This window comes from Tenrec ecaudatus, chromosome 14 (assembly GCF_050624435.1).
Source record: "Tenrec ecaudatus isolate mTenEca1 chromosome 14, mTenEca1.hap1, whole genome shotgun sequence".
Lineage (NCBI taxonomy): Eukaryota > Metazoa > Chordata > Mammalia > Afrosoricida > Tenrecidae > Tenrec > Tenrec ecaudatus.
Window position 1 is genome coordinate 37,078,697 of NC_134543.1, and position 25,302 is coordinate 37,103,998.

General features: G+C 47.3%; 2 protein-coding genes across 4 annotated transcripts in view; one reads left to right on the forward strand and one right to left on the reverse strand.

Moving 5' to 3' along the window:
- The first annotated feature begins 2,612 nt into the window (after positions 1–2,612).
- On the forward strand, positions 2,613–12,802 carry PIGH (phosphatidylinositol glycan anchor biosynthesis class H). 3 transcript variants are annotated; one of them, XM_075531049.1, is made up of 4 exons: positions 2,613–2,830; positions 8,867–9,076; positions 9,820–9,903; positions 11,314–12,802. In XM_075531049.1, exons 1-4 carry the CDS (start codon positions 2,651–2,653, stop codon positions 11,404–11,406), a joined length of 567 nt encoding a protein of 188 aa, XP_075387164.1. In that variant the 5' UTR covers positions 2,613–2,650; the 3' UTR covers positions 11,407–12,802. The 3 variants fall into 3 exon arrangements, with proteins under 3 accessions (XP_075387164.1, XP_075387165.1, XP_075387166.1); XM_075531050.1 differs by having other exon boundaries at positions 9,823–9,903; XM_075531051.1 differs by having other exon boundaries at positions 9,856–9,903.
- The window catches only part of PLEKHH1 (pleckstrin homology, MyTH4 and FERM domain containing H1), a 51,043-nt gene continuing 37,268 nt past the window's right edge, over positions 11,528–25,302 (reverse strand). The window contains exons 17-28 of the mRNA XM_075531052.1: positions 24,295–24,407; positions 23,554–23,730; positions 23,105–23,202; positions 22,295–22,472; positions 21,628–21,783; positions 20,506–20,606; positions 19,688–19,829; positions 18,537–18,679; positions 18,298–18,427; positions 16,606–16,692; positions 15,668–15,814; positions 11,528–14,043 (exon numbers count right to left, since the gene is read on the reverse strand). Of these exons, the coding sequence (XP_075387167.1) occupies positions 13,882–14,043; positions 15,668–15,814; positions 16,606–16,692; positions 18,298–18,427; positions 18,537–18,679; positions 19,688–19,829; positions 20,506–20,606; positions 21,628–21,783; positions 22,295–22,472; positions 23,105–23,202; positions 23,554–23,730; positions 24,295–24,407 (1,634 nt within the window). The 3' untranslated portion in view covers positions 11,528–13,881. The remainder of the gene's footprint in view (positions 14,044–15,667; positions 15,815–16,605; positions 16,693–18,297; positions 18,428–18,536; positions 18,680–19,687; positions 19,830–20,505; positions 20,607–21,627; positions 21,784–22,294; positions 22,473–23,104; positions 23,203–23,553; positions 23,731–24,294; positions 24,408–25,302) is intronic.

The following is a 25,302-nucleotide window of genomic DNA, read 5'->3' on the forward strand; positions in this document are numbered from 1 at the left end:
GTGCCTCTGTTGCCTCTGCCACTTCAGGCAGGGATCTCTTACATGCTCCCCTCGTGGCTTTCCTTTCTTAGTCGTCGTGGAATTAAATCCTCTTCCTTCCTCTGAAATGTCTTGCTTTATACCCAGAGGTATGATAAAACTGACCCATCCCTGTGTTAGAGTCATCTATATCTTATTTGCATGCTCCTACCCAGTCATTATATAATATGAAGTGATTAAAAACAACAGGGTTTCAGTCAGGTGCACTTAAGTCCTCAAAGTGACATCATTGCTTTTTAACCCTTTAAAAAAACATTTTATTAGGGGCTCATACAACTCTTATCACAATCCATGCATATACATACATCAATTGTATAAAGCATATCTGTACATTCTTTGCCCTAATCATTTTCTTTCTTTTTTACATTTTATTAGGGGCTCATACAACTATTATCTCAATCCACACATATACATACATCAATTGTATAAAGCACATCTGTACATTCTTTGCCCTAATCACTCTCAAAGCATTTGCTCTCCACTTAAGCCCTCTGCATCAGGTCCTCTTTTTTTTCCCCTCCCTCCCTGCTCCCCCCTCCCTCATGAGCCCTTGATAACCCACAGATTGTTATTTTGTCATATCTTGCCATATCCGGAGTCTCCCTTCCCCCCTTCTCTGCCGTTCCTCTCCCAGGGAGATCCTTGTAATCAGTTCCCCCTTTCCAACCCACTCACCCTCCACTCTCCCAGCCTCGCCCCTTACACCCCTGATCCTGAAGGTATCGTCCACCCTGGATTCCCTGTGCCTCCAGCTCCCATATGCACCAGTGTACAATCTCTGCCCTATCCAGTCCTGGGAGGTAGAATTCGGATCATGGTAGTTGGCGGGGCTTTTAACCCTTTACAGAGGTCATGTGCAGCAGACTGACCCTTGCAAAATAAGGATGTCACTTTGAGGACAAGGTGCGCCTGACCCAAGCCATGGTATTCTCACCTCATACTCACATAATTGTTGGACAATGAATAAGCAAGACCCAAAAAGAGTTAAGCATTTGAATTGAATTATGGTGTTGGTGAATCATATGGAAAATACCATGGACTGCCAAAGGAACAAACAACTATGTCTTAGAAGAAGCCCAGCCAGAATGCTCCTTAGAGGAAAGGATGGTGAGGCTTCATTTCATGTCCTTGGGACATGTCGTAGGAGAGACCAGTCCCTGGAGGACCTGATGCTTGGTAAAGTCGTGGGGCAGCAAAAAAACGGAAGACCTTCGACAAGATGGAGGGCTACACTGGCTGCGTCAATGGGCTCAAGCATCAGAACAATTGTGACCATGGCACAGGACCGAGCAGTGTCTCGTTCATGGTACTTCAGGCTGCTGTGAGTCAGGACCAAATCTACAGCACCCAACAACTACAACAACTTTGTAATACTGGGGGGGGGGGGCGCCATGAATTGGAGTCTACTATGCGACATCTACAACTCAATGTAAAGAAAGTCAAAATCCTCACAACAGGGCCAATAGGTAACATTAGGATAAGTGGAGAAAAGGTTAAAGTTGTCAAGAATTTTGACTTCTTTGGATCTACAATCAATGGTTATGGAAGCAACAATCAAGACTTCAAAAGATAAGTTGCTTTAGGTAAATCTGCTGCAAAAGATTTCTTATTGAAAAGCAAGGGTGTTACTTTGAGGACTAAGGTAAACCTGGCCCAAGCCGTGATATTTTCATTTGCCTCATACGCATGTGAAAGTTGGACATTGAATAAGATGGAAGAACTGATGTGTTTGAATTTTGCTGAAGAAGAATACTGAAAGTCCATGGACTGCAAAAAGGACAAACCAATCTGTTTTGGAAGAAGTATGGCCAGAGGCTCCTTAGCGCGAGGATGGAGAGGCTTGTTTTACAGACTTTGCCGTGTTGTCAGGAGAGGCCAGTCAGTCCCTGGGAAGGGCATCATGTTAGGTAAAGGAGAGGGGCAGTGAAGGAGAGAAAAGCCCTTAGAGATGGATTGACACGCTGCCGGCCTGCCGCAATCGGCTCAAGCATCGGAACAACTCAGGCTGCTACAGAACCGTGCAGTGTTTCCTAAGGTCGCTATGGACCGAATGGACTCGATGGCACCTAACGACCTGTTCGGATGTTCTGGCCAATGGACATGTGTCAAGACTTGGCTTGACATCTGAGTGAAGAAGCGGGGACCCTCAGGGAGCTAGCTATCCCTTCAATCGAGTAACCTCATTTCCCACTCTGCACCCCACACTGCCCCCGTCTACCTCCCGGCGGAGATTCGGGCGGGGGAAACCCGGTAGTGAAATTCAATTCTTGACAGATCCTTCTGGATCGGCTCCCACTAGAGGAAGCTACTTACTGTCACCTCGGCAGTTTCGGCGCCGGCAACGAACACACGTACCGGGTGCTCCCTCACTAGGTGCTACATGAACGAATGGCACGTGGACGGTGTGCGGGCGGGTGGCCCCTGGCTTAGAAACAGAACTCAAAGGCGGCGCTCGGCGGCGGAGCGCGGTTCCGCGGCCCGTGGGCACACGCGCCGGGCCCCTGGCGGGAACTGCGGCTGCGCGGGCGCTCTCCGGAAGTGGGCGTGGAGCCAGCGAGACGCGGCGGGGCGGCTAGAGCGGCGCTGCCCGACGAGAGCGGGGGAGACGGCCATGGAGGACGAGCTCGCCTTCTCGGACATCTGCGGCGGCCGCCTGGCCTTGCAGCGCCGCCACTACTCGCCGTCCTGCCGGGAGTTCTGCCTCAGCTGCCCGCGCCTCTCCCTGCGCTCGCTCACCGCTGTCACCTGCAGCGTGTGGCTGGCGGCCTACGCGCTCTTCACGCTCTGCGAGGTACAGGCCGCCGGGCCTCGTCCCGCCCTCGGGGTCAAGGGCGGGCTCCGCGTGGGTCTGCGTGGGGAGGGCTGGGCCTCCCGCCGGGGTCGCGGGGACTTCGGGGCTCCAGGCGGCGGGAGACGCCTTCCGCAGCTGGTCGGCTTAAAAAGAAAAAAAAATTTTTTCTCATGACATTTCGTGAAGTTTGTGCTTTTGCTTTCTCCTTCTCCCGGGTCCCCCCCGTGCGCCCGTGGACCCACCGTGCCGACACCGAGAACGTTCCCGGGCGCGCTTTGGTCGTGCTCCTAGTGACTGACTTCATTCGGGGAAGTCAGGACGGATTCGGTGGATCGCGCGCCCATCCGTCATTACGCTCCTCGGAAACTCTGCTTCTGTGTCTCTGTGTGTGTGTGTGTGTCCGTGCGCGTCCATAAAAGAGGCGGAAAATGGAACGGAAAGATAAGGGAATGTTTCCATCACCCTTTGGAAGTACCCTTGGGTAGGGGCTTCACCAGAACCCAAAGGATTATGTCATGATTCGAACTCTAGACAGAAAAGAACGAGATGGGAAGAAATAAACGAAAGGGCTTCGGGGGCATGTGTAGGACGGGGTTCTCCAGAGAGACTTTAGGGTTACTTTCTCAGAATGCTGACATGGCTCAAATCTAAGAATTTACTACTCATCAGCGATCATCCCGCCCGGATTTTGAATTCTTGGCTTCACCAGAGGTACAGGGTTTTTCATGATTTCTTCCAACCTGGGATATTTGCTAACCTCCCTTTTGTACACACGCTCTTTAGTACCCACCACTACCCTGCCACTAATTACCCACTGTAAGTCCTTTTTGAAGTCTTCTTTCCTTACTAAAGTCAGTATCATAGTCTTCTCCAATATATGAATACATGAGACTCTACAGGGGCCAGGACCTAATTTTATTCTTCTTAATGATTGTAACATATAAATTTTGTATTTGGTGAACGTTTACATAGCAAGTTAGGTGCCAATTTAGTACTAACTACCCAGATTGTTCCCACTACTCGTCTGTCAGTTTGTTGCACTGTGGTGTTGCTGTGGTGCTGGAAGCGACTCTGTAGTGGTTTCTAATACCTGCAGGTCATTTAGGGTGTACAGTTTTTAACGAAGCTTCCAGACTAGGAACAGACTGGGGGGAAGGAATGGACTGTTTCCTTCTGAGGATTAGCCACTGAAGACCTCATGGATAACAGTGGAATATTGTCTGGTAGAGTGCTGGAAGATGAGTGATCCTTCAAGTCCGAAGGAAAGATTTCAAAGCTGGGGAAGATCTGCCTCCTCAAAAAATTGGCCATACCAATGGAGATCCCCTCATAGAGGGGTTTAGGAGAGGAGATGGGTTAATTAGGGTGTGAGGTAGTACCGATGAAGAACACAGCTTTCCCCCAGATCCTGGATGCTTCCTCCCCCCAACTACCATGATCCGAATTCTACCTTGCAGGACTGGATAGGGCAGAGGTTGTACACTGGTGCATATGGGGGCTGGAGGCACAGGGAATCCAGGGTGGATGATACCTTCAGGACCAGGGGTGTGAGGGGCGATACTGGGAGAATAGAGGTTGAATGGATTGGAAAGGGGGAACTGATTACAAGGATCCACATGTGACCTCCTCCCTGGGAGAGGGACGGCAGAGAAGGGGAGGAAGGGAGACTCCGGATAGGGCAAGATATGACAAAATAACGATGTATAAATTACCAGGGACACATGGGGGAGGGGGGAGTGGGGAGGGAGGGGGAAAAAAAGAGGACTTGATGCAAAGGGCTTAGGTGGAGAGCAAATGCCTTGAGAATGATTGGGGCAGGGAATGTGTGGATGTGCTTTATACAATTGATGTATGTATATGTATGGATTGTGATAAGAGTTGTATGAGCCGCTAATAAATTGTTTTTAAAAAATTGGCCATAATGATACAGATAGAACAGGGTTTTTGGAACCTCTACTTGCTGGCGTGGCATGACTCAAAATTTGAGAAGAAGCAGCCACAAATACGATTAGAATCAGTGGGATGTACAAATATGAATTTAGGAAGTCATAAAAAATGAAATAGACTGTATAAAGGTTAATATCCCAGGTATTAGTGAACTGAAATGGACTAGTTAGTAATGACCACTTTGAATCTGACAATCACGCTTTACTATACTTGAATGATACATTCAGGAGGAATGGAGTCATATTCGTCATCAAAAATAACATTTCAAGATCTATCTTGAGGTACAATGCTGGACACCACAGGAGAATATCTATGTGCATCCTAGGTAGGCCAGTTAATACAACTGTTACTCAGGTTTACACATCAACTGACGAAGAACTGAGAAATTCTATCAACGATTATTTATTTATAAATTTACTTTTAAAATCACTTTATTGGGGGCTCGTACAACTCTTTTTCTTACAACTCTTACCACAATCCATCCATGTGTCAAGCACATTTGTACATTGGTTGCCATCATCATTCTCAAAACATTTTCTACTTGAGCCCCTGCTATCAGCTCCTCACAACGTTTTTTTCCTAGCAGCTTCCTTAGTCTGCATTGAAACTCATGTTTTATTGACCATGCGAAAGCATTTAACTGTGGATCATAAACTGTGGGTAACATTGTAAAGAATAAGAATTCCAGAACACTTTATTGTGCTCGTGAGGAACTCGTATAGAGACCAAGAAGCAGTAGTTAGAATAGAACAAAGAGCTAGAGTTTAAAATAAAGTTGCATATTCTGCCAAGGTTGTATCCTTTACCATGCCTGGTCAATCTATATGGTAAGCGATAGCACAAGAGGTTGGACTAGATGAAGAAGTTCACAGCATCTGGGGTGGACGAAGGCTCATCAACAACCTGGGGCATGCAGCTGGAAGCAGAGAGGATTTGCAGTGCTTACGAAGATCAAAGACTACCGCCTTCAATATGGATTACAACTCAGTGTAAAGAACAAAAATGCCCCCAACTGGACTAGTAGACAACATCATGATAAACAGGATGTGAGCGTTGTCGAGGACCTCATTTGACTTGGGTCCACAGTCAGCACTCATTGCAGCAGCAGTCAAGACATCCCAGGGCGTATCGCATTGGGCAAATCTACACAAGACCTTTTAAAGTGTTAAAGAGAAAAGATGCCATTTGGAGGACTAAGGTGCACCTGACCCAAGCCATGCTACTTTCAGTCTACATAGGCATGCAAAATCTAGTGGATGAATAAGGAAGACAGGAGAAGAATTGAATTGAAACTGCGAACTGCCGAAAACACATCAAATCCATCTCGGAGGAAATGTAGTTAGAATGCTCCTTAGAAACCAGGTTGGTGAGACTTCTTTCATGTACTTTGGACAGGTTACCAGGAAAGACTGGTTCCCGGAAAAGGACACAATGCTTGGTAAGCAGGTCAGTGAGAACAAGGCAGCCTCTGAGTGACATGGATTGGCACTGGCTGCGACAGGCTCTCCAGGAGCACAGTGTGGCTGGGTCAGGACTGTGCAGTATTCTCATGGGGGTGTGCACCGAATGAAATTATTTTTTTGTTCTTTGATGCCTAATAACTGATCCCTTCGGAACCACAAGATCACACAGGCTGGTGTGTTTTTCCATGTGGGCTTTGTTGCTTCAGAGCTAGATGGCCCCTTGTTTATCTCAAGCCTTTAAGACCCCAGACACTATCTCTTTTGATAGCTGGGCACCATCAGTTTTCTTCACATTTGCTTGTTCACCCGCTTTGGCTTCAGCGGTTATGTCGGGAAGGTGAGCATCATAGAATGCCAGTTTAATAGAAGAAAGTATTCATGCATTGAGGGAGTGCTTGAGTAGAGGCCCAAGGTCCTTCCGCCACCTTAATACTAAGCCTATAAATATAGGCACATAGATCTATTTCCCCATCCTCGTATATATATATTTGCATATGTGCATGTCTTTGTCTAGACCGCTATAAGCGGTTTTTAAAAGCTGTGTAGCACCGAGGGTAATATATTTTGTGAGCCAGTCAGCTAATTAGCAGATCTTGTCCATTCTTCCATAATGCTTATGAAAGTCAGACTACCCAAAAGACACTGTACTAGAGAACCAGACAGAGAGCTAGCTCCAAGTGTGGGTATTTTTGGATGATCAGAGACCTAGCACCAAATTGTCCATTTAGCAGTCCACAAATAATTATTGAGCAGAATTGTAACAAATAGTTATTGAGCAGAATTATGTCTAGTAAACTTCCTTTAAAGAGCTCTGTAGGACTCAAGTAGAAAGAAAATGTTTTGAAAATGATGATGGCAACATATATGCAAATGTACTCGACACGATCTATGTATGGATTGTGATAAGAACTGTATGAGCCTCCAATAAAATGATTAAAAAAAAAAAACAAAAAGCCATATAGTAGTCTGCATGTGGTGCCTATTATGTCTTCTTTGTTTCACAATTTTTAAAATTTGAAAGCCACCCTTGGCTCTAGGTGAACAATACAAAAACAGGCCATAAGTACAAATAGTTTGAAGACCCTGATCTAACACTTGCTCTTAGGTATAAATTAGAAAAATACAAAGAATAAGAAGATGCTTCTTGTCGTCAGAGAATGACAACCTGTAGAAAGTTCATAAATTATCTCTCTTTGGTCCTAGGTCATTTATTATTTAAAATAATAACTGTGGGGGAGGTGGGAGAGACAGTACCACATGAAAGAAGCACCCATCAATTGAAAAGCACTTCAACTTCAAAAATGTTAAAAGGGTATAAATGTGTGTCTTAAGAGTCAAGGGCATAAATAGTCCTTATGACATCCATTATCGTTAGCTGCAAGTAACCCCAAACTACTATGAGACTTATTAAAGAGACAAAGCTTTATTTAATAAAACAAGAAAGTTTAGCGGCGGAAGTGTCCAGTGGTTATTATATAAGATACTGAAGGGGTCCTGATTCTTTTCATCTGTGGCTGTTCTCTGCTCGGTGTCTTCTCTAAGCAGAAGAGCAGAGCTGCTCTCCATGCCATGTATCAAAATCCTCACCATGACCCTCATGGTGAAAAAACAAACTGCTACCGAGTCAGCGCCAACACATGGTGACCCCGTAGGGCAGGGTAGAACTGTCCCTGAACGTTTCTGAGATTATAGTTTTAAAAGTAAAAAACCTTGGCTTTCGCCCTCAGAGTGACTGGTGGTTTTGAACTGCTGACCTTGCTGATCACAGCCCAAGGAGTAACCACTAGGCCACCAGCGCTCCTGAAACTCATGAAGAAGTGACCTTTTCTTTTTAAGATGTGTTTTCAGAAGTCCTTCTGACAGACCTCTCACATCGCGGTGGTTAGCGTTGTCATGTGCCCACCCTTCACCAGTCACTGGCAGGAAGAATGAAAACCAGTCGTGACTCACACCAGAAGGAAGTGGCAGTAGAATAGGCAACGGCTCGGCTCGTATCTGCTGCACGGGCGCTAAGCATTCACAGTTGTTCAGTCCATGATTTTGTACTATAAATTCTGCCGAGGGAGCCTGAGAGGAAAAGACCCGGGACCTAAATTGCACTTTTGGAAGATGTCTCTGAGATCGGCATGCTGGTGAACACTGCTGTGAGTTCACCCGTCCAGTCCATTTGAGATCTGTCTGGGTCTGTTTCACTGTTCATTTGAGCATTTTCATTAATTGCCACCAAGTTGGTTCTGCCTGATGGTGAACCTGTGTGTAGACTAGAGCTGTTGTGTAGGGTTTTCAAAGGTAGGGCCTTTTGGAAGCAGATGGAGACAGAGTTGTCTCCCTGGGTTTCAACTACCCATCTTTCCCATCTTAGTGAAGCACTTAACCAAGGACTCCTGAATGAGCTGCAGAACAGAGTGCTTTGTCTCTTGGTATGATTTTCTTTCCACACGTTTCTTTCTTCGTCTGGTCACCTCATAAGCACAACAGTGGTTTTTGCCATTCCTCTCTGATACCTGCCCCCTCCCCCCACACACCCCCCTGCCCCCACCAGTCTAGAGTTGACTTGTGATTTACAGCAACAGTGTGTGGAGGACCACTTGGTAATCTTACTGCCTCTGTTTGGCTCTCTCTTCAGAACAGCATGATCCTCTCTGCTGCCATCTTCATCACCCTCTTAGGCCTGCTTGGTTACCTTCATTTTGTGAAGATTGATCAGGAGACCCTATTAATCATTGATTCCCTGGGCATCCAGCTGACATCTTCCTACGCCTCGGGCAAAGAAAGCACCACCTTCATTGAGATGGGCAAGGTGAAGGATATTATCATTAACGAGGCTATTTACATGGTAAGTATTTGCATGATAACCCTTCCACAACATAATTAGTTCCTGTTTTGGATTTTTTTGTTGATGCCATGTGTTTTTAGAAATGGAAAACGTGGAAATCAAAGGGAAACATGTTTAATACAATATGGGTTCTATACAATGAAGTGGGATACACAGCCCAAGTGAGCTGGGATGGTACCATTGTTTATTTAGGGTTACACAGATTCCTGCCAGGTGGCATCACATACTGTAACTGGAATAAAGGCTTCCCCAGAGGCCGAAAATAACGGTGCATGATGTATGTCCCATGGATCACGAAAGGGGCAAGTATGACAGGCCTTTCTGGAGGAAGTAGCAGATGGGTCTTGCGGGGGGCAGACTGAGTCCTAATACCCGAAGTGCTTGATGCTACAGGATAAATGAGAACATTTCTGCTCTCGTACTTCAAGTGTTCTCTTTGGCAGACATGTTTATAAATTTGAAGAGTGAAACATAGGTTGAAAAGATAGACCTTTATTTTTTAAAGAGAAACAACAGGTTTAAAAAATCATCACTTCTTCAACTAGTTCCTGGCCCAGTTTCACAATACTTTTTCTGCCATGTAAAGAATGAGATGATACTTCTCTCCTGTTTTAGGGCTCTCAAGTGTTCCTCTACTTAAGAGAGAACATCATTTATGAAAAAGCTTTGAGCCTCCCGTGGAGAAGACGGAAAAGAAAACAAGTCACACTTAGACTTCTGCTGTTTGGTTTATTTTCTTACAGCAGAAGGTGATTTACTACCTCTGCATTTTATTGAAGGATCCATTGGAACCACATGGGATATCCCAGGTAGTCCCTGTCTTCCAGGTGAGCATATGATCCTTTTCTAAGCTTGCTTTCTCCAGAGAAATCTGCCTCTTCTCCCACCCACCTCCTGCATGTACACTGTAATTTCGAGTCAGTGGGAATGTAAATTTTAGTTGTCAGAGTTTTTGAGGAAATCAGGCAGCCATTTTCAGTGATAATTAGGATTTTAGTTACTTTGAACGTTCTTCTCTGAGCCATATTAAAGTTTCAAAAATAATAGGAACTCATGAAAATTTTAGGGGCGGGGGAAAAGTCAAATATGTAACATCATCTGCCTAAAAAATTATATCTCATACACTGAGTCTTGTTGATCTTCTATTATAGTTTGACCTACGTTTCACGGATCATATGCTTAGTATTATACACCATTGTGTGTTTTGCTTTGATTTTAAATCATTATTTAGTACATTTACATGCCTCTACAAAGGCCACTTGACGTATTTTAAAGCATTCTATCATTTTGAAATATCAGTTTAGTCACTTTATTGCTTGCTTTTACAATTATGTCAAGTGATTTTGATCTTATTAAAAAAAAACTTGGCCAGATATAATTATAATAAATTACTGCCTTTTCTTTTTCACAGATCTAAGGCAACTAACTTAAATATATTTTTTGCAATGTAGTTTCAAATTATAACTGTTGAAGTTAATGAATAGTTTTGTGGATTTTTTTTTTTTTTTAGTGTTTGAGATTGGGCTCCAGAAATTGGACCACTTTACTATGGTATTGGGAATTTGAACTTGACCTTCTACAGTCTAGGCTAGCGGTGGATTCATCTACTTTTTATTTTAATAGTTAGATTAAGGCATCTTAAAATTAATGTCTTTAAATGATACTCTTCATATTTCTTTAAGTATCTCCTATCAGTATTCATTCTGTTCTAAACTATCCACCACCTCTATTAATCTATTAAAATCTAGATATTGTGTATCTGTAATGATTTTTTATATTATTTTGGGTAGCGCGTATTAAATATTCTACATGCTTTTCTCATTCTGTGCCTTTTCTTTTAGTTTTGGTTGTGCTGCAATTCATTTCGTAAAACATTTTTCAGTGTTTACATGATCAACTGTCCTATCTTTGAGGATTGTATCTCAGCTCATACTTCCCAAAAGGGGACTGCCCTTGTTATTCCTCTTGCTTATTTTTAGATAGAGGTCATGAAATTCAGACAGATTCAGAAACTGTCTTTTGAGCTCCTCCTTAACACGGTTCACAGGCTGGGCTGTGGGCAGTTTTGGATTCTTCCCGGCAGAGTGCTGTGAGGCCTGCACTTCTGCCCTCTGAGCTCACATTGCTGCCTTCTAGGCCCCTGATGTGGGGGAGAGATTGAGACTGCACATGGGTGCAGCACCACTCAGCACTCTTTCGTTCATCTTGACTCTGCATTTTTCCCCTTTGGAATTCAGAATGCCAAACCCCGGCTGGACTGCCTGATTGAAGTGTACAGGAGTTGCCAGGAGATCCTGGCACACCGGAAAGCCACATCCACAAGGCCCTGAGCCCCAGTATTGTCTTCCATGGGAGAGGACTCTTACGCCATAGGGGCTGGTTTGTTTCCTGGATGCGAAACCATCAGGTGGACACATTCCTAGGAACCAGTGTGGATACTTGGATCTCAGAGCCATACATAGAGCAGGTGACGAGACCGAACTCATTGTGTGAGCAACATATTTCTGTGTACGTCAGTGTTCCCTTGGGAAAGTTTTGGCTACTTTACCACCTGAGCGGAGACATTAAGAAATGGTATGTCAAAAATAATATCAGCAAAGAACCCTTGTGAAATTCCCAAGCACATTCAGTGTACTTTTGTTGAAATGTGTGGAACGAGACAGTGGGCAACTGATCGCGAGTACCTTGAGAAAGGGTATTTCCCACTGCATAGCACCCGTGTATGAAAGTTACTAAACGAGAAGGGAACCCCTTCAGGTACTGGTTAGTAAAAGGAAATGTCGCCTAGCTCCTGTGTTGTGTACAGGGTTAATTCGTACTTCACACAATAAGTCTCCTTCCAAAACATACAGAATAATTGCCTGTTTTACAGACAGCTGCTTTTTATTGACAAACACGATCATGGCATTTCAGTCATGGGTGTCAGGCACATTTCTGTTACTCAGCATTATCTACATTTTCAAAGGCTGCTTTTGCCAAGAGGGATGAGACAAAAGGTCAGATAGAAATCTGACTTTGGTTTTCAGCCATGAGGTTATTTTGTTACAGAAGGATTAAACAAGAGAATTATAGAAGCCTTTCTTTATAGGGAAGCATCTTCTGTATAAATTAATATACTCAGAGCAATCCTGAAGGGTTGGGAAGGAGCGGGTGGGGGAAATAGTGGCCTCACGTTCAGTATGAAGTGCCATTCTTGTTTGATCTTTCTTGTAATTTTTTTTCCTCCTTCCCTAACCCTCTTAATTTTTTATGTACTGCCAGGTAGATAATAACCTCATTGGTCCACAGACACTCAAGATTTTATAAAATCAGAGTTAGAATCTGTCTTTTATTTACACGAGCCCTTTAGGGTTTTTTCCAGGAACCGGTGTCTATGTGAGATGTTGATTTGTTTGAGGTAGAAATGTCTCAGCTAGATCCTCAAATCCTAGTGGAAAGGTGGAAAAAGAAGTGGGAGATGGCTGTAGAATGGCCTGCCTTACAAAGTCAAGTTCATTTATAAGCTGCAGACTGCTAGGCATTTCTCATGCTTGTTAGTTTAAAGAGTCAAGGGGGAGCCTCCAGCAGCTGCGATGTCGAGCTCGATCCAGCCGTGTTTGCAGTGTGCTGGCAGCACACATTGTTAGGGTTGAAAGGCTAGGTTCTTGGATGCTACTGCTAAGCCAGTCCTGTTTTGAGCACTTTACTGACAAATGAGCTGTGAAATAAAATGCATTTTCTCAGGTATTGGACAATCAGAGTGTGAACTCTTTCTTGTGTCCTCCCCCTTCCCCCCTTTGTTTAGGAGGTGGAGACAACAATGATCTTTTATGTCCTCTGCTGTCAGCTGGGGGTGGGGTATCGTCTCATGACGGCAGCAGAAATTGAAGTGTTCTTTCACCTCATGCTATCAGGCTAGAACAAATGTGCCCTCTGTCCGCAAACGAATTCCCAGCAAAACTTTGCCAGAAGTCTCTAGGACACTGAGTCTGGAGGGTTTGTGTTCTTGACTCATCTGTGTGTAGCCAGCTTTTCAGAACAGCAAAAAGCAGAACACATTTGTGTGACTTACCAAAGAAAGGGCAAACACCTGACCACCTCACCCCACAGTCTCGAGCACAGCCTTCGCTGAGCCCTGCCCGATCATTCAAATGGCCCCAGAGTGGCCAAATGAACCTCCCTGCTGCTGTGGGGTCCTGAGCTTGGCTTACAGTCTGATGTGTAAGAAGCTTCCGTCTTGGCAGGGCAAGCTAGTTCTGCAAAGACAAGAGTCACTACCCTAGAAGGCATAGTCACCTGCTTGCCAGTAAAGGAAGGGTGAGTCTTACTGGTTATCCAGCCTTACCTTAAGCTAACACCTTTCCCACCTGGGAAAGAAGTTAAGTTTTAGGCTTTTGTTAGAGGTTCAGTTGAATCAGGAATTTCAGTCCTATCCTGTTCAGGGATGTTGGGAAAACTTCAAGTATAAATCCCCAAATAAGGACCATACATATTGTAGAAAAGACTAGCTTCCCTGAGAGTACCTTGGCGTGTAGCACTGATGCCCTCAGATACAGTAGACTATTCCCTGTCTATGTCTAGTAGAAGGTAGCAGCCAGAGTTCAATATTCTTGTGGAAAAGAGAGTGGTCATCACTGGGTCTAGATTTCAAGAAGCTGGGCCCTGAAACATAGTAAGGCACCTGGAGAATAAAGACCGAAATACTCAAAACCTTTCACAGAATCAAGCAAAGAGGACAATTAGACCCATCACAGTAGTAACAGACATCCCAGGATATACAGTTAATCCTACAGGGACCAAACCGGAGTATGGTGGATAGGAGGTCTTCACAGTAACATTGGCCCCTTGGTATCACGTGGAATAGAAGCAAAGAGCTGTCTCCCGTCCAGCTCCCCAGGTTGCCTGGCGGCAGGCGGGCTGGTGGGGGTGTTCACAGTTGCAGCGCAGCCGTTCATGTAGCTGGCCATGATGAGGGTGGCCTCTGCAATCTGAAGAGAAGACAGACAGGATTGGAACAGGCCTTGGCTCGACTCTTAGTTTACTAGGGATTGTGTTGGGTGCGTGACTTTTCTGGGCATCAGCTTCGTCATCTCCTGAGAGAGACCATCCATAGGGCATGGGATGGGATCATTACTCCGAGATACCTCCAGAGCAGGGTTGGGCCATAGAAGACCTATGGAGTCAGCAGTAACTAGCTAACACAAACACAACTCAACAAAGATGCATTTCCACTCGTTACATTCAAACAAAACAAACTCACTGCTATCGGGACAGGGTCAACTCAGCAACCCTATAGGACAGGGTAGAATTGCCCCTGTGAGGTTCCAAGACTTCCACTGTTAGCAGGAGTAGAAAGCCCCATCTTATGCAGACTGGCTGGTGGTTCTGAACTGCTGGCCTTGAAGATGGCAGCTCAGTGCACAGCCACTACACCACCAGGGTTCCTGCCAGTTAGTATATCAGAGGTGAATTAATTAAATGTTTGACCAAATTGAGCAGGCTAATTTGTAAGATGATAATTTTGTGTGGCCGGAGAATGATGTTAGAAGTATCCAAATGGCCCTTGGTAGGAAAAAAGTCCCCATTTCTGCTCTAGAAGCTCAGGGAAATTGGCATCTGGAGGTGCTGTGAGATGCACAACAGCCACTTGTGAAAAAGAGAACTAGCTACTCTTGACTGCCTATACCCAAGCCAACTTACTGCCATTGTGTCAGTGTAGACTCAGAGCGACCCGTGTTCTCCAGGGGAGCTGCTGGTGGTTTCAAATTGTGAACCCTGTGGATTGCAGCCCATCACATACCCATACCACCACCGCAGCTCCCTGTGAGGGACGGGGCCTCCTGGGGACAATTCTGTCCTCTCATCTGGCAGAAGTGACACTACAAGGGGAAGTAAAGCTTGGTAACCGGCAACCTTAGGATTAAAAGAGGCAATAGGTTTCCAGTTACTCTCAAAAGAGATTCAAGAACTATAGTCAGAACTTTGTAGTTTCTGAGCCTTTGCACTTGTTAGTTCTGCTAGTCAATAGCTCCTGTTGACTATAAGAATGGGGGAGCCCTGTGGATTGTCTCACTTTGGCTCGTGGTAAGGTCAGCAGAACTTCCTTTAGAGCAGCAGTTCTCAACCTGTGGGTCACGACCCCTTTGGGGGGGGTAGAAAGACCCTTTCACAGGGGTTGCCCAATTCATAACAAGCAAAACTACAGTTATGGAGTAGCAACAAAAATAATTTTATGGTTGGGGGGTCACCACAACATGAACTATTAAACGGTCTCGGCACTAGGAAGGTTGAGAACCACTACTTTAGAAGGAAGCTGGTATGGCTCTCGAAACTGCTGTGAAGTAGTGAAAATGGGCTTGCATGGTGCTGGGACTTGAAAGAACTGAAAATGAAAAAAGTAAAAAGCATGGTAGTAGCTGGATCCCAGTTCATTCCCTTACTAGCTCAGCGGTGACTACTGAGATCAACTCTACCTGAACCCTTTGAAGCACTGATTAGACAAGGGCAAGGATCTTACAAGGGGCAGGGCCTTTCTAGAATACCACCATATCTTCACCAAGTCCCCACCCCCATATCAATAGAGTAGAATATTTAAGCAACTGTCAGACCCACCTTGGGAGCAGCCATCCGGAATAGCAACTTTTCGATGTGGCTTTTTCCAGAAATCTGGTCTGGAAACGATCTAATCACAAGCATGAAGTCATCGCGGTAGCCACCGAAGGTAGTCACTGAAGAGTAGGGGTAAGTGATATGCACTTGCTGCAGAGATGAGTGAGTGAGTGAGTTAGGGGGATCTTTCCACCTGCTGCCATCATTTTTTTGTTAACTTTTTATTGTGAATTAGGGGAAGGGTTATAGATCATTAGTTTTCCATTTAATAATAGAAATTTAAATGTTCAACCAATGCACTGCAATCCCCTCAATGTGTCATCATTTATCTCCCTCCCAGTGGTTCCTTTTCCCACTCCCTGTCCTAACCTGAACTTTGTCCTTGGGAAAATGCGGCCTTTTTGATCTTAACTAGCTGCTTATTATAACACAAATGAGTTCCGTTCCAGGCCTGAAGGGGAACTAAAGGTCAAAGTTCTGGGCATCCCCCCCTGCCTATTTGACCAGCAAACCTGGTCTCTTAAATGATTTTGATTTCTGGTGCACATTTTTCTCCCATATTTGAGAACTTCCAATATATTTTCAAACCAGTTGAGACTGGTAGCTGGGCACCATCTAGCTCTTGTGGTCTCAGGGTTGTACAGACTGGTGTTTATGTGGCTCACTAGACTGATTGTTTTCATGACTTTTCTTTCCCTCTGGATGGAGGGAACTATCATCTCCTGAATCTCACAGGTACAGGTAGCTTTAATCAAGAAGGGGGAACTCTGGAATGGTGAGTTTTGAGATCTTTGTCTTGAACATCTAAGAGCTGTATCTAGACTCTAGACCAGCTGTGTTTAGTTGGGTGTAGGGGAAGCCATGATCACTTAGGTCAATCAAGAAGAGAAGATAATGTTCAGAAGAAGGGGATCAGGGATCTAGCCCTCGTCCCTTCATACCATAGTGTTGTGATCCAGGATGCTGACACCATCCTCATTCACAGCAATCCATACTGGAACATTCTCCTTCCACGACAGCTGGGCAGGCTGGAAAACATGAGAATCCCATGAGACATAGCCACAGCCGACAGATTCTTAACCATACGATATCTATGAGAACGTTTTATTAAAAAACTAATAAACACAATTTTTCTCATTCTCCAAGACAAGAGGTGCTTGCTTATTAAATAGACAAGGCTAGCCATGGTAGGAGACATCTAGCCCTCCGGTTCTGGCTACCTGTACCATCAAGGATAAAGGAGACGGAGCAGACCTATCACCCATCATGCCACCGAACACTGATTGGGAAGCCCTATGGTGCAGAGCAGAGACCAGCCTGAGCTGCCTTGCTTTGGGCCTGGGGAACAGTGTTTCTTCCTAGCTCTGAGATGGACAGATTCCCCCAAGAGTCTCCTCCCGCTGAACAGTATCTTGCTTCAACCAAACTTCTAAGGACTGTAAAAGAAACAGGAAAGCAAGAATGCATTTTTTTTTTAAGTTGTAGACCCCACAAGTGAGAAAAGTTGACAATTTGGTTGGCATTTTCTGGAAGAACTAATTTTAACTGCAGTATAATCAAAAGTCCCCTTCCTAAAAGGCTGGGGAGAGCAATGGGCACACCACCTTTATTGGAAGATTTCCCACCCTCCCAGACTAAATGTCCCCATCTTTCACAACACTATATCCTTTTCATAGCGCTTGCAACAGTTGGGAAACATTTAAAAAATAAAATGTACATTTTTTTATGTACACAAAGAAAATGAACGATGATTTGGTTAAGTGTACATTTCCCATTAGATGGAGAAGCTCCACGAAGGCAAGCACTGTGTCTGATTGTCGCTTATTGGAACCTCAAGCAAGTAACATAGTGTCCGAGACAAGGTGGGATGCAAGAACTACTTGTTGTTATGTATGCAGATCCAGTGTCTGAGCTGTAGCTTCAGGAGCATCAGCAGCTTCCAGGACAGGATAATCTGTGATTAATGTGTAAATTCATGCATATCAGACACCCAGTGAGGTTGGGTGATGAGTTCCAACTGAAATTACTCGTGGCCACCTGGCCTTCCTGCAGCCAAATTGACTGTTGGCCAAGTGGTTTTATTCCTTTGTGTGCCATGTAAAACCATTAGTGACTTAGTTGGTTAGGTTTAAGCATTGTTCACCCAGGGAGAAAGAGGAGGTTTTCTACTCCTGTAAAGAGGCTTAATCTCAGAAAACCACAGAAGCAGTTTTACCCTGTCCTATACCATCGCTATGAGTTGGAATTGACTCAATGGCAGTGAGTTTGGTTTGTTTTAGAAGCATCGTTCTGTCAAACTTTTTTTTCTTTTAATGAAAGTGTTCCTGAGAGGGTGAACATGTTAAGTCTGAACTCTTGTGTGTGGTTAGTTGATCTTATCTTTTCTTTCGAGGGCAATATTGACATGCCAACAAAGGAAAGATGAGGATGACTCCAAACTAACTGGCCCAGAAGCAAGTAATCCCTCTCTGGACCCTGGAATGCAATGCCAGAAACAGGTGGAGAGGCAGTGACCCCTGGTGGTGGTTCAGTGTAGAGGCAGGGACTGCACACTGAGCTGGCCCAAACCTGGCCAGGTGATGAAAGTTCCTGAGAATGTGGACTGATTTCCATTGGTAACCTCCGGCACTTACCTGAGCAGTAAATAGTTTAGCACCAAAGAAGGGCCATTTCCGGGCCACGGTCAGGTAGATTCGGATGCACTCAGGAGGGGAACAGCCTTGCAGTGCTGCCCACTTTGTGGCCAGCATATCTGCCAGGTGCCTAGTTTGGATGAACGGAGAGAGGGACCCGGTTCCAGTGAAATGCCAACATGTTTACCCTGCAGTTCCCACCTCCCCACAATGACACTTCCCAAGACCAAACAGCTTACTTCAGTTGTTCAGGGAGTACCCCATGTCTATAGCGCCGTGGGTAGAACTTGTCCAAGACCTGCTGGAGGAGATGCTGAGACTTGGCAGAAGGTGTGCCCCCAGAGCCTGGTGGGCTAGGCTTTTCCAAGTCCCCATGTTCTACCTGTGGAAGAAGCACATGAGGATCACAGATCTAGAGGTGGAAGAGGAAGGGCTGTACCTCATCACTTTATTGTTGGAGTGTGAATGGACGTGAACAGGCCATTCTCAAGTTTCACAGACACTAAAGAAACCTCCTTAGGTTCCCAAACTTACTTGTCTTTCTGCCCTTTTTTCATAAATAAATAGCACGTGGACATTCCGGCTCCCCAGAACCCAAGAGCCTATAGATACAGGCCAGAGGCTTGCAGATGCTACTGCTCCTAGAATACAGCAGTTTTCCCAGTGTCTCCTTTGGAGCCAGCACTACCACCTACCGCTCTGCCACTGATCAAGTACTAAAACCCTTAGGACACAGGAAAGGCTTAGCACAGGGCACACTCCAGAACAGTTATGAAGATCCCCTGTTACTATTTCCCCTCCAGCATGCAGGTCCAGACTCGTGGGGGAAGCATGAAGAATGTCCCAGGTACTGTTGGCAAGCTAGTCTTGAAAGGTAACAGAGGAGTCAAAGTCCAATTCTGAGTTTGGCTTCCTATTTTACGTATGTTAATTACAAATTCTGTCACGCACACAAGCTTATTTGATACTAAGAAGACGCGCACACACACACGCTCTCCCTTGCTCCTAAGCACAATCTTGTGGGGCAAACATCCTCGTCTACATAGAGTGGGCGACAGTTTACTAACAGCATCATGTGCATGATCTCATTTGGTTCTTGGAACCACCCTGTAGGGAGGCTTTTTTTCTATAGCACACCAAGAAGGAAACTGCAGCACAGAGAAGCCACTTGCCCAAGACCCCATAGCTAGAAGGTGGATAGACTCAGACGCAGGTCTTTAGATTCTAGTGTTTGACCCTTGGCCCCTACCTGCAGTAAGTCAGCTTCTCTCCCAGGCCAGGGCCTGCACGGGTGCCCTCATGCCACCAGATCTGCAGACGCACGTGTGTTTCACACTGCCTGGCATGTTCCCCCCACGTGCCCACTGCTGATTCCAGAACAGAAACTTACCTGGGCCATCAGTGCGGCCATCTCAAGTGCCAGTTCCTTGTTGACAGGAAACCTCCCCGCCACTATCTCACCATTGGTTTGAGAGGCAAGCAGCAGCCGCTCTCGCTCCGTCTCCCCTTTGACTTGACTCCGAAAGTACAGCCTACAGGGCAGGGAATGAGAAGAGGCCAGACCTCAGCCGGGCTCCCAGACAGGTGCGCCGTATTGCTTTCTGGACATTTCAAACCATCTATACACCTGTCTTTGACTGCCTCTCCAAAACTTTCACCAAGCTTGACACAGAGCAGACACAGGGCCATGTGAGTTTCGCACCAACAATAGCATGTGCTTCATTGTTAATCCATTGGACTTAGTCCATTTGGTGGGAGGGATGTAGTATGTGGAATCAGAGCTTAGGCGGGAAATGGATGAATTAAAGATTCCAATAGACTAATGAACATGTTTTTTGCCTAGGGACCTATCTGAGCTAGAAATTCTAAAGTTAAGATGTCTATTATTTCTCGATTTCCTTGAATTGGTATAGGAGCTTTTTAATAAGGTTCCTCTTTAGCCTTAAGTGTTTGGTACCCCAACAAAACTGTACTCAAGGTAACCCGCCAGGTCGGTCTGTTTTCTTGGTGGAAGTGTGCAGTATAAAGACACAGGGCCTCACAGAGGATCAGAAGCAGCAGCAGCTGGGGCCCCAGTTCACGACCACCAAGCAGGGCTTCCATGCTCAGCCCTGCCCACCCAAGACAGGCCATGCAGCGAGGAAGGGTCTGGATGGCACCCAGTGGCAGGCCTTGTGTCTGGCCCCGCCCTCAGCCAGTGTTCAGGACCTGTTCTTGCACATCAGCTTCACAATGCGTGTGCCGCCCTCGGACTTCCCAGGATGCAGCTCCTTCAGGGCTTGTTCCCACTTGGAGATGGCATCACAGATCTTGAGGAGACAAGAGAGGAGAAGTCAGGAAATCCAGAGAAGAGGGGAAGCCAGTCCAGGCAGGTCAGAGTAGAGCAGCTCCTGTCAGGAAGCTGACCTGTGCGGCCTCACGCTTCTGGGATCTGAGGTGTGTGCCACTCTCTGGTGAAGAGATGGAAGGGTTCCTACGTGTGGCGTGAGCAGCAAAGGAAGACATGCTGCTGCCCTCACTGCCTGGGCACAGCCCCGGTCTCCCCCGTGGTGACAACACACGGCCTCATGTCACTGGGTCCACTTCTATTCCACTGACTGCCACTCTCCTCCCCAACCAAAACACTCAGAATCCTACCACGTCACAAAGCCTGAGAGGGGCAGGAACCATACAAGGAAGACACATGACATCATTACTCCAATCAGTGGCAACAGACTTGCCACGCCTGTGTCCTGTCCCCATCAAGCAGACACTGGCACTGACATAGCCACATTCAGGTGTTTCGGCTCATTCCCACAGCACTTAACACCCAGGGCACTAATCCCAGGGCACCATACAAGGTAGGCCTTTCTTAATCCCTTTGAAGGGCCATTTGCTTACAGAGGTACCATGTCTCGACTCCCTTCAACTCTGGGGGGTTTACAAGCAGGGGCACACAGAGGGGCCAGGGAGGTGATGTGTGCAGCACCACTCCCAGCGGATCTCAGCAGAAAGGTGTCCGCCAATACAGATGTGTCCATATGTGGCAGTGGGCTCAGCTGGAACTGCTGCTGAGAAGTGCCCCGCTGCCCTTCCCACACTGAGCTGAATGTGGCAGAGCCACTTGAGGGAAGCCAGGGAGTGGAGAACTGGTCTCCAGCAGCGTCTCTGCCTGCACAGAGGTTTCTGTGTAGCGCTTCTATGTCATCGTGACCTTTGGGAAGCCCTTGGGCTCCGCATCGAATGGGTTGTTGAACAGGCACCCAGTAGCCGGGCTCTCCCCACAACCGATGCCACTAAGCTGGCAGGGGGCTCAAGAGGTGTCGTCAGCGCAGCAGGGGGACTGATCACCTTGACAGTCCCCTGGAGGCAATGTTCTATGTCCCTGCCAGAAGGATCATCCGTGAAGAGGGAGAAGCCAGAGCGGGAACACTTTCTCATGCCCGTCTCCTGGTTCAGTCGCTGGAGGAACTCATCAACCGTGGAGGAACCATCGAAGCCAACCACCTGAGGAGAGAGAGGCTGGTCATCCCAGAGTGAACTTCCTGGGACGAGCTCAGCAGGGCTAGTGAAACAGTTTTGGACAGGAAGTGGGAAGGGCTGACCGAACAGAGCAAGTGGGGCAATGCAAGAAACCCAAGGCCGTTGGTTTCCCTGTTCATAAGCAGAGCGCTCAAGGACTGGGAGTCTGTCCTTGGTAAAGGGCGGGGAACTGGCATAAACGATGTGCCTCCTTCCATCAAGCTTTTGGAGGTCCATGTTCTTGCTCTCGTCTCAGTCATTAGCTCAGCTCCTCTGTACAGAACATCTCTTCGAGAGGACCAAACAGTAACGTGATCAAGCTCTTTCTCCTTCCGGACACAAGGGCACTCACCCCTACACCCCCACTCACTATCCCATTTGCTGGCTTGCCCAGTAAGATCACCAAGCAGCAGAAGGTGTAGCTCTCACTTAGACCAAAGATCTGGAGCAGGGATATGGAGACTCAGGCACACGAGCATGCTGAGCCTCTCATTACCTGGTACGTCCCATTGGTGAAGTGCACAGGGATGCTGAAGGGCAAGGAGTGGTGGAAGGGGTTACGCAGCAAGATGGAGACTACTTCCATGCGAGAGGGTCTGGCTTCCCGCTCCCCAGTCTTCAGGGTCCGCTCAACTGCCCGCTGGCAGTAAGTGGCATACTGGCCAGTTTCATTTCTGAAAACACAGGAAGAGGAGGAGGAGGAGAAAGAGGATGTTAGGGACTCGATTTAGCCTTGCCACCTTGGCAGCCTGCCCCAGACCTGTTAAGTGCCATTAAGCCGGTTTCAACAACAGAATGAAACCCTGCCCGTGCCTGTGCCATCCTCAAAGCTGTAGGCTGGGGCAGGCGGTGTAAAAAGCCTGGAAGACCCAGAGCGTTAATTTAGCATGTCATTCAGGGCCTACATGGGGCAGGTTGCTGATGTGGACGTTTTCTTCCGGAAACCAGAAGCATATAGCAGTAGAGAATGAACACTGGAGGGCAATATGGCCTTATGTGGCCACAAAATCTATCCAAAACCATTAAGGGACCAGACTGTGTTTCATTCTATTCAATATAATAAGGTTGCCTTGAATTGAAGCATACTCAACAGCAACTAACAGGAACATGAATTCACATGGGAGCACCCACAAAACATCCAGAGGCACATGGACTGGTGTGCCGAGAAGCTCACGTGCCCAGACCTCAGGATATATCAGAGGCTGGGAGCGATGTGAAGCTTTTCCCTATTAGTTAGTCACCCTTAGTTTCCCTTACATCTCTTCACCAGGCTCTACAGTGAAGTGTTAAAATGATGCTCACTCACCTGGGGTCTGCATGGCGCTGGAGCTGCTGTTTGACGTACCAGAGGAAGTGATGCTGAGGCAGGAAGAGGGGGGCACACAGAGCCAGGAGCTGCCAGCACTGCAGGGAGAAATAGGCTCTGTGGGCTGAGGGCTGGATCTGCAGTGGCCCCTGCCCTCACAGTCCTGTGCTGCAGGGCCTTCGGCCCTCCTTCCGCAAATTCAAGCCCCCAACCCTGCATGGGTACTGGGCTGGCCAACTTGGCTGGCCTTTGCCCAGAATAGCAACCACACAGTCAATCTACATAGAGATCCCGAGGGGGTTCATGTGCTGAGGGAGCCTTGAGAACCATGGCTGGCTCCAAATCTGGGCGATAAAGGCTCCGAGGATGCTCGCCCAGTCCTTCCTGCCGCTTGCCCATCTCCTGTGTAGCCAGTGGCAGTCGGCTGCCTTGTGCCTGGAGATGCGCACCTGCATGAGGGAGTGCTTCTGAGGTGGGCGACAGCAAGTTTGCTTCATGAGTTGGCAGTAGATCTCACTCTGCAGCTCGGGGTGAACCAGGCACACCTGCAGCGCCGTCTGGGCCAGAGACACGTGGTAGTCCACTGAGGCAGCTTCCACAGGCACGTTGATGAAGAGCTGGCAGGACTGTGAGGGAAAGGGCAGTGGGCACGGAGAGATCGCAGGGCCCCTGATGCTCGCCCTCTCTGTGACAGTGGAATGGCATCTCTGACTGCAAAGGGAGGCTTGAACAGGCTGGCCCATTCCCCAGGGATCCCAAGAAGACTCAAGTTCATGAGCAGCTCCTCCTAGAGAGGAAGCCTTTCCACTGTGAGCAGCTATGCCTGCTGAAAGGGAACACTTTGGGACAGAGCACAAGCCGTGTTCACGAAATAAAGGAGAAGGAACTGCAGACAGGCACAAATAATATTGTAAGTAGGTGCAGAAACAGTGTCAGGCCAGCCTTCCTGCTGTCAACTACAGGAGGGTGATTCCCAGGAGGGGTTCCCTGGAGCTTTCCAGGGCACTGTCCCTGAGCAAGCTCCCTCCCCGCGAGCTCTCCTGACATAAAGCAACCATGGAGATGTTCCCCTCCTCTTCAGACTCCTCTGTGGACCACCCCTAACTTCCAGGGTTTCTTTCACTTGAGCATGAACATGGGAGCGCCTTGGCACCGTATATGGGCGCCACAAGCCAGAGGGCCCACTTTACCTTGAAGAGCTTGAGAGCCTCCGTCTGCAGGGCCTCTGAGGGCAGGGTGGTGAGTGAGGTGTGCAGGCCATCTTTGCTGTAGCAGAGCATAGGGTGCCTCCAGAGCGGGGAGTCTGCGGGAAGCACAGCGCCGGAGAGCTGCAGCAGCTGGTGCTGATGCGGCGGGCCCACCTCCCACTCCCACACGGGTCACGGGACACAGCGGATGTGCTGCGCTAGCGGCCATGTGTGCTGGGCAGTGGTGGGCTGCAGTGACGTCACGCGCAGGCGTGCGCGCACAGGAATGTGGCTGCCGCTTTACTCACGGAGCTGAGACACGTGTGTGTGCAAGGCCGGGGGCAGCTGCGTGCAGTGTGTGTGTACAGGGCCAGCCCCCTCGGCAGATTCTTTCCTGGCTGGCCTAGTGTCGGCCTGAAATGAGCCTCCGAGCAGCAAAGAAGGGGTTCGTATGCCTTTAGCTCCTTGGGACTCTGTGTCACGTCTCAGTTGCAAAATAGAGATCTCAAGACGCCCTGGGCTGAGGGCTCACTGACCCCTGTTTAGGTTTTACTTGTTGATTAACGAACTCTTAACTATAGATTAACCAGCTACCTTCCTTGCTCAGATCTCTGGCCTGCCATCAACACAGCAGGTTGAACACGGTCAAACATTTACCCGGTGTCCCTGCAAAGTCAAGGAGTGGGCACCTCTGTATCTTGGCCAAAGCTAGAGGGGCCCCAGAGGGTGGGATGAGAACTACTGGAGAGATTTTAAACAAACACAGGCCCACACTGCTGCTAACCCAACGTTCAGTGGTTCAAATCCCCAGCAGCTCCACAGGAGAAAAGACCTGGCAGTCTGTCCCCATAAAGGTTATAGCCGTAGACACCCATGGGGCAGCTCTGCTCTGTCCCGTAGGGCACTCTGGGTCAGAATCAACTCAATGCACATAACTTCCTGCGGTAATTGTGAACCATATTTGATGGGCTGCTAAGTATTTGAGAGAAATATAGTAGTTGATGATAAACC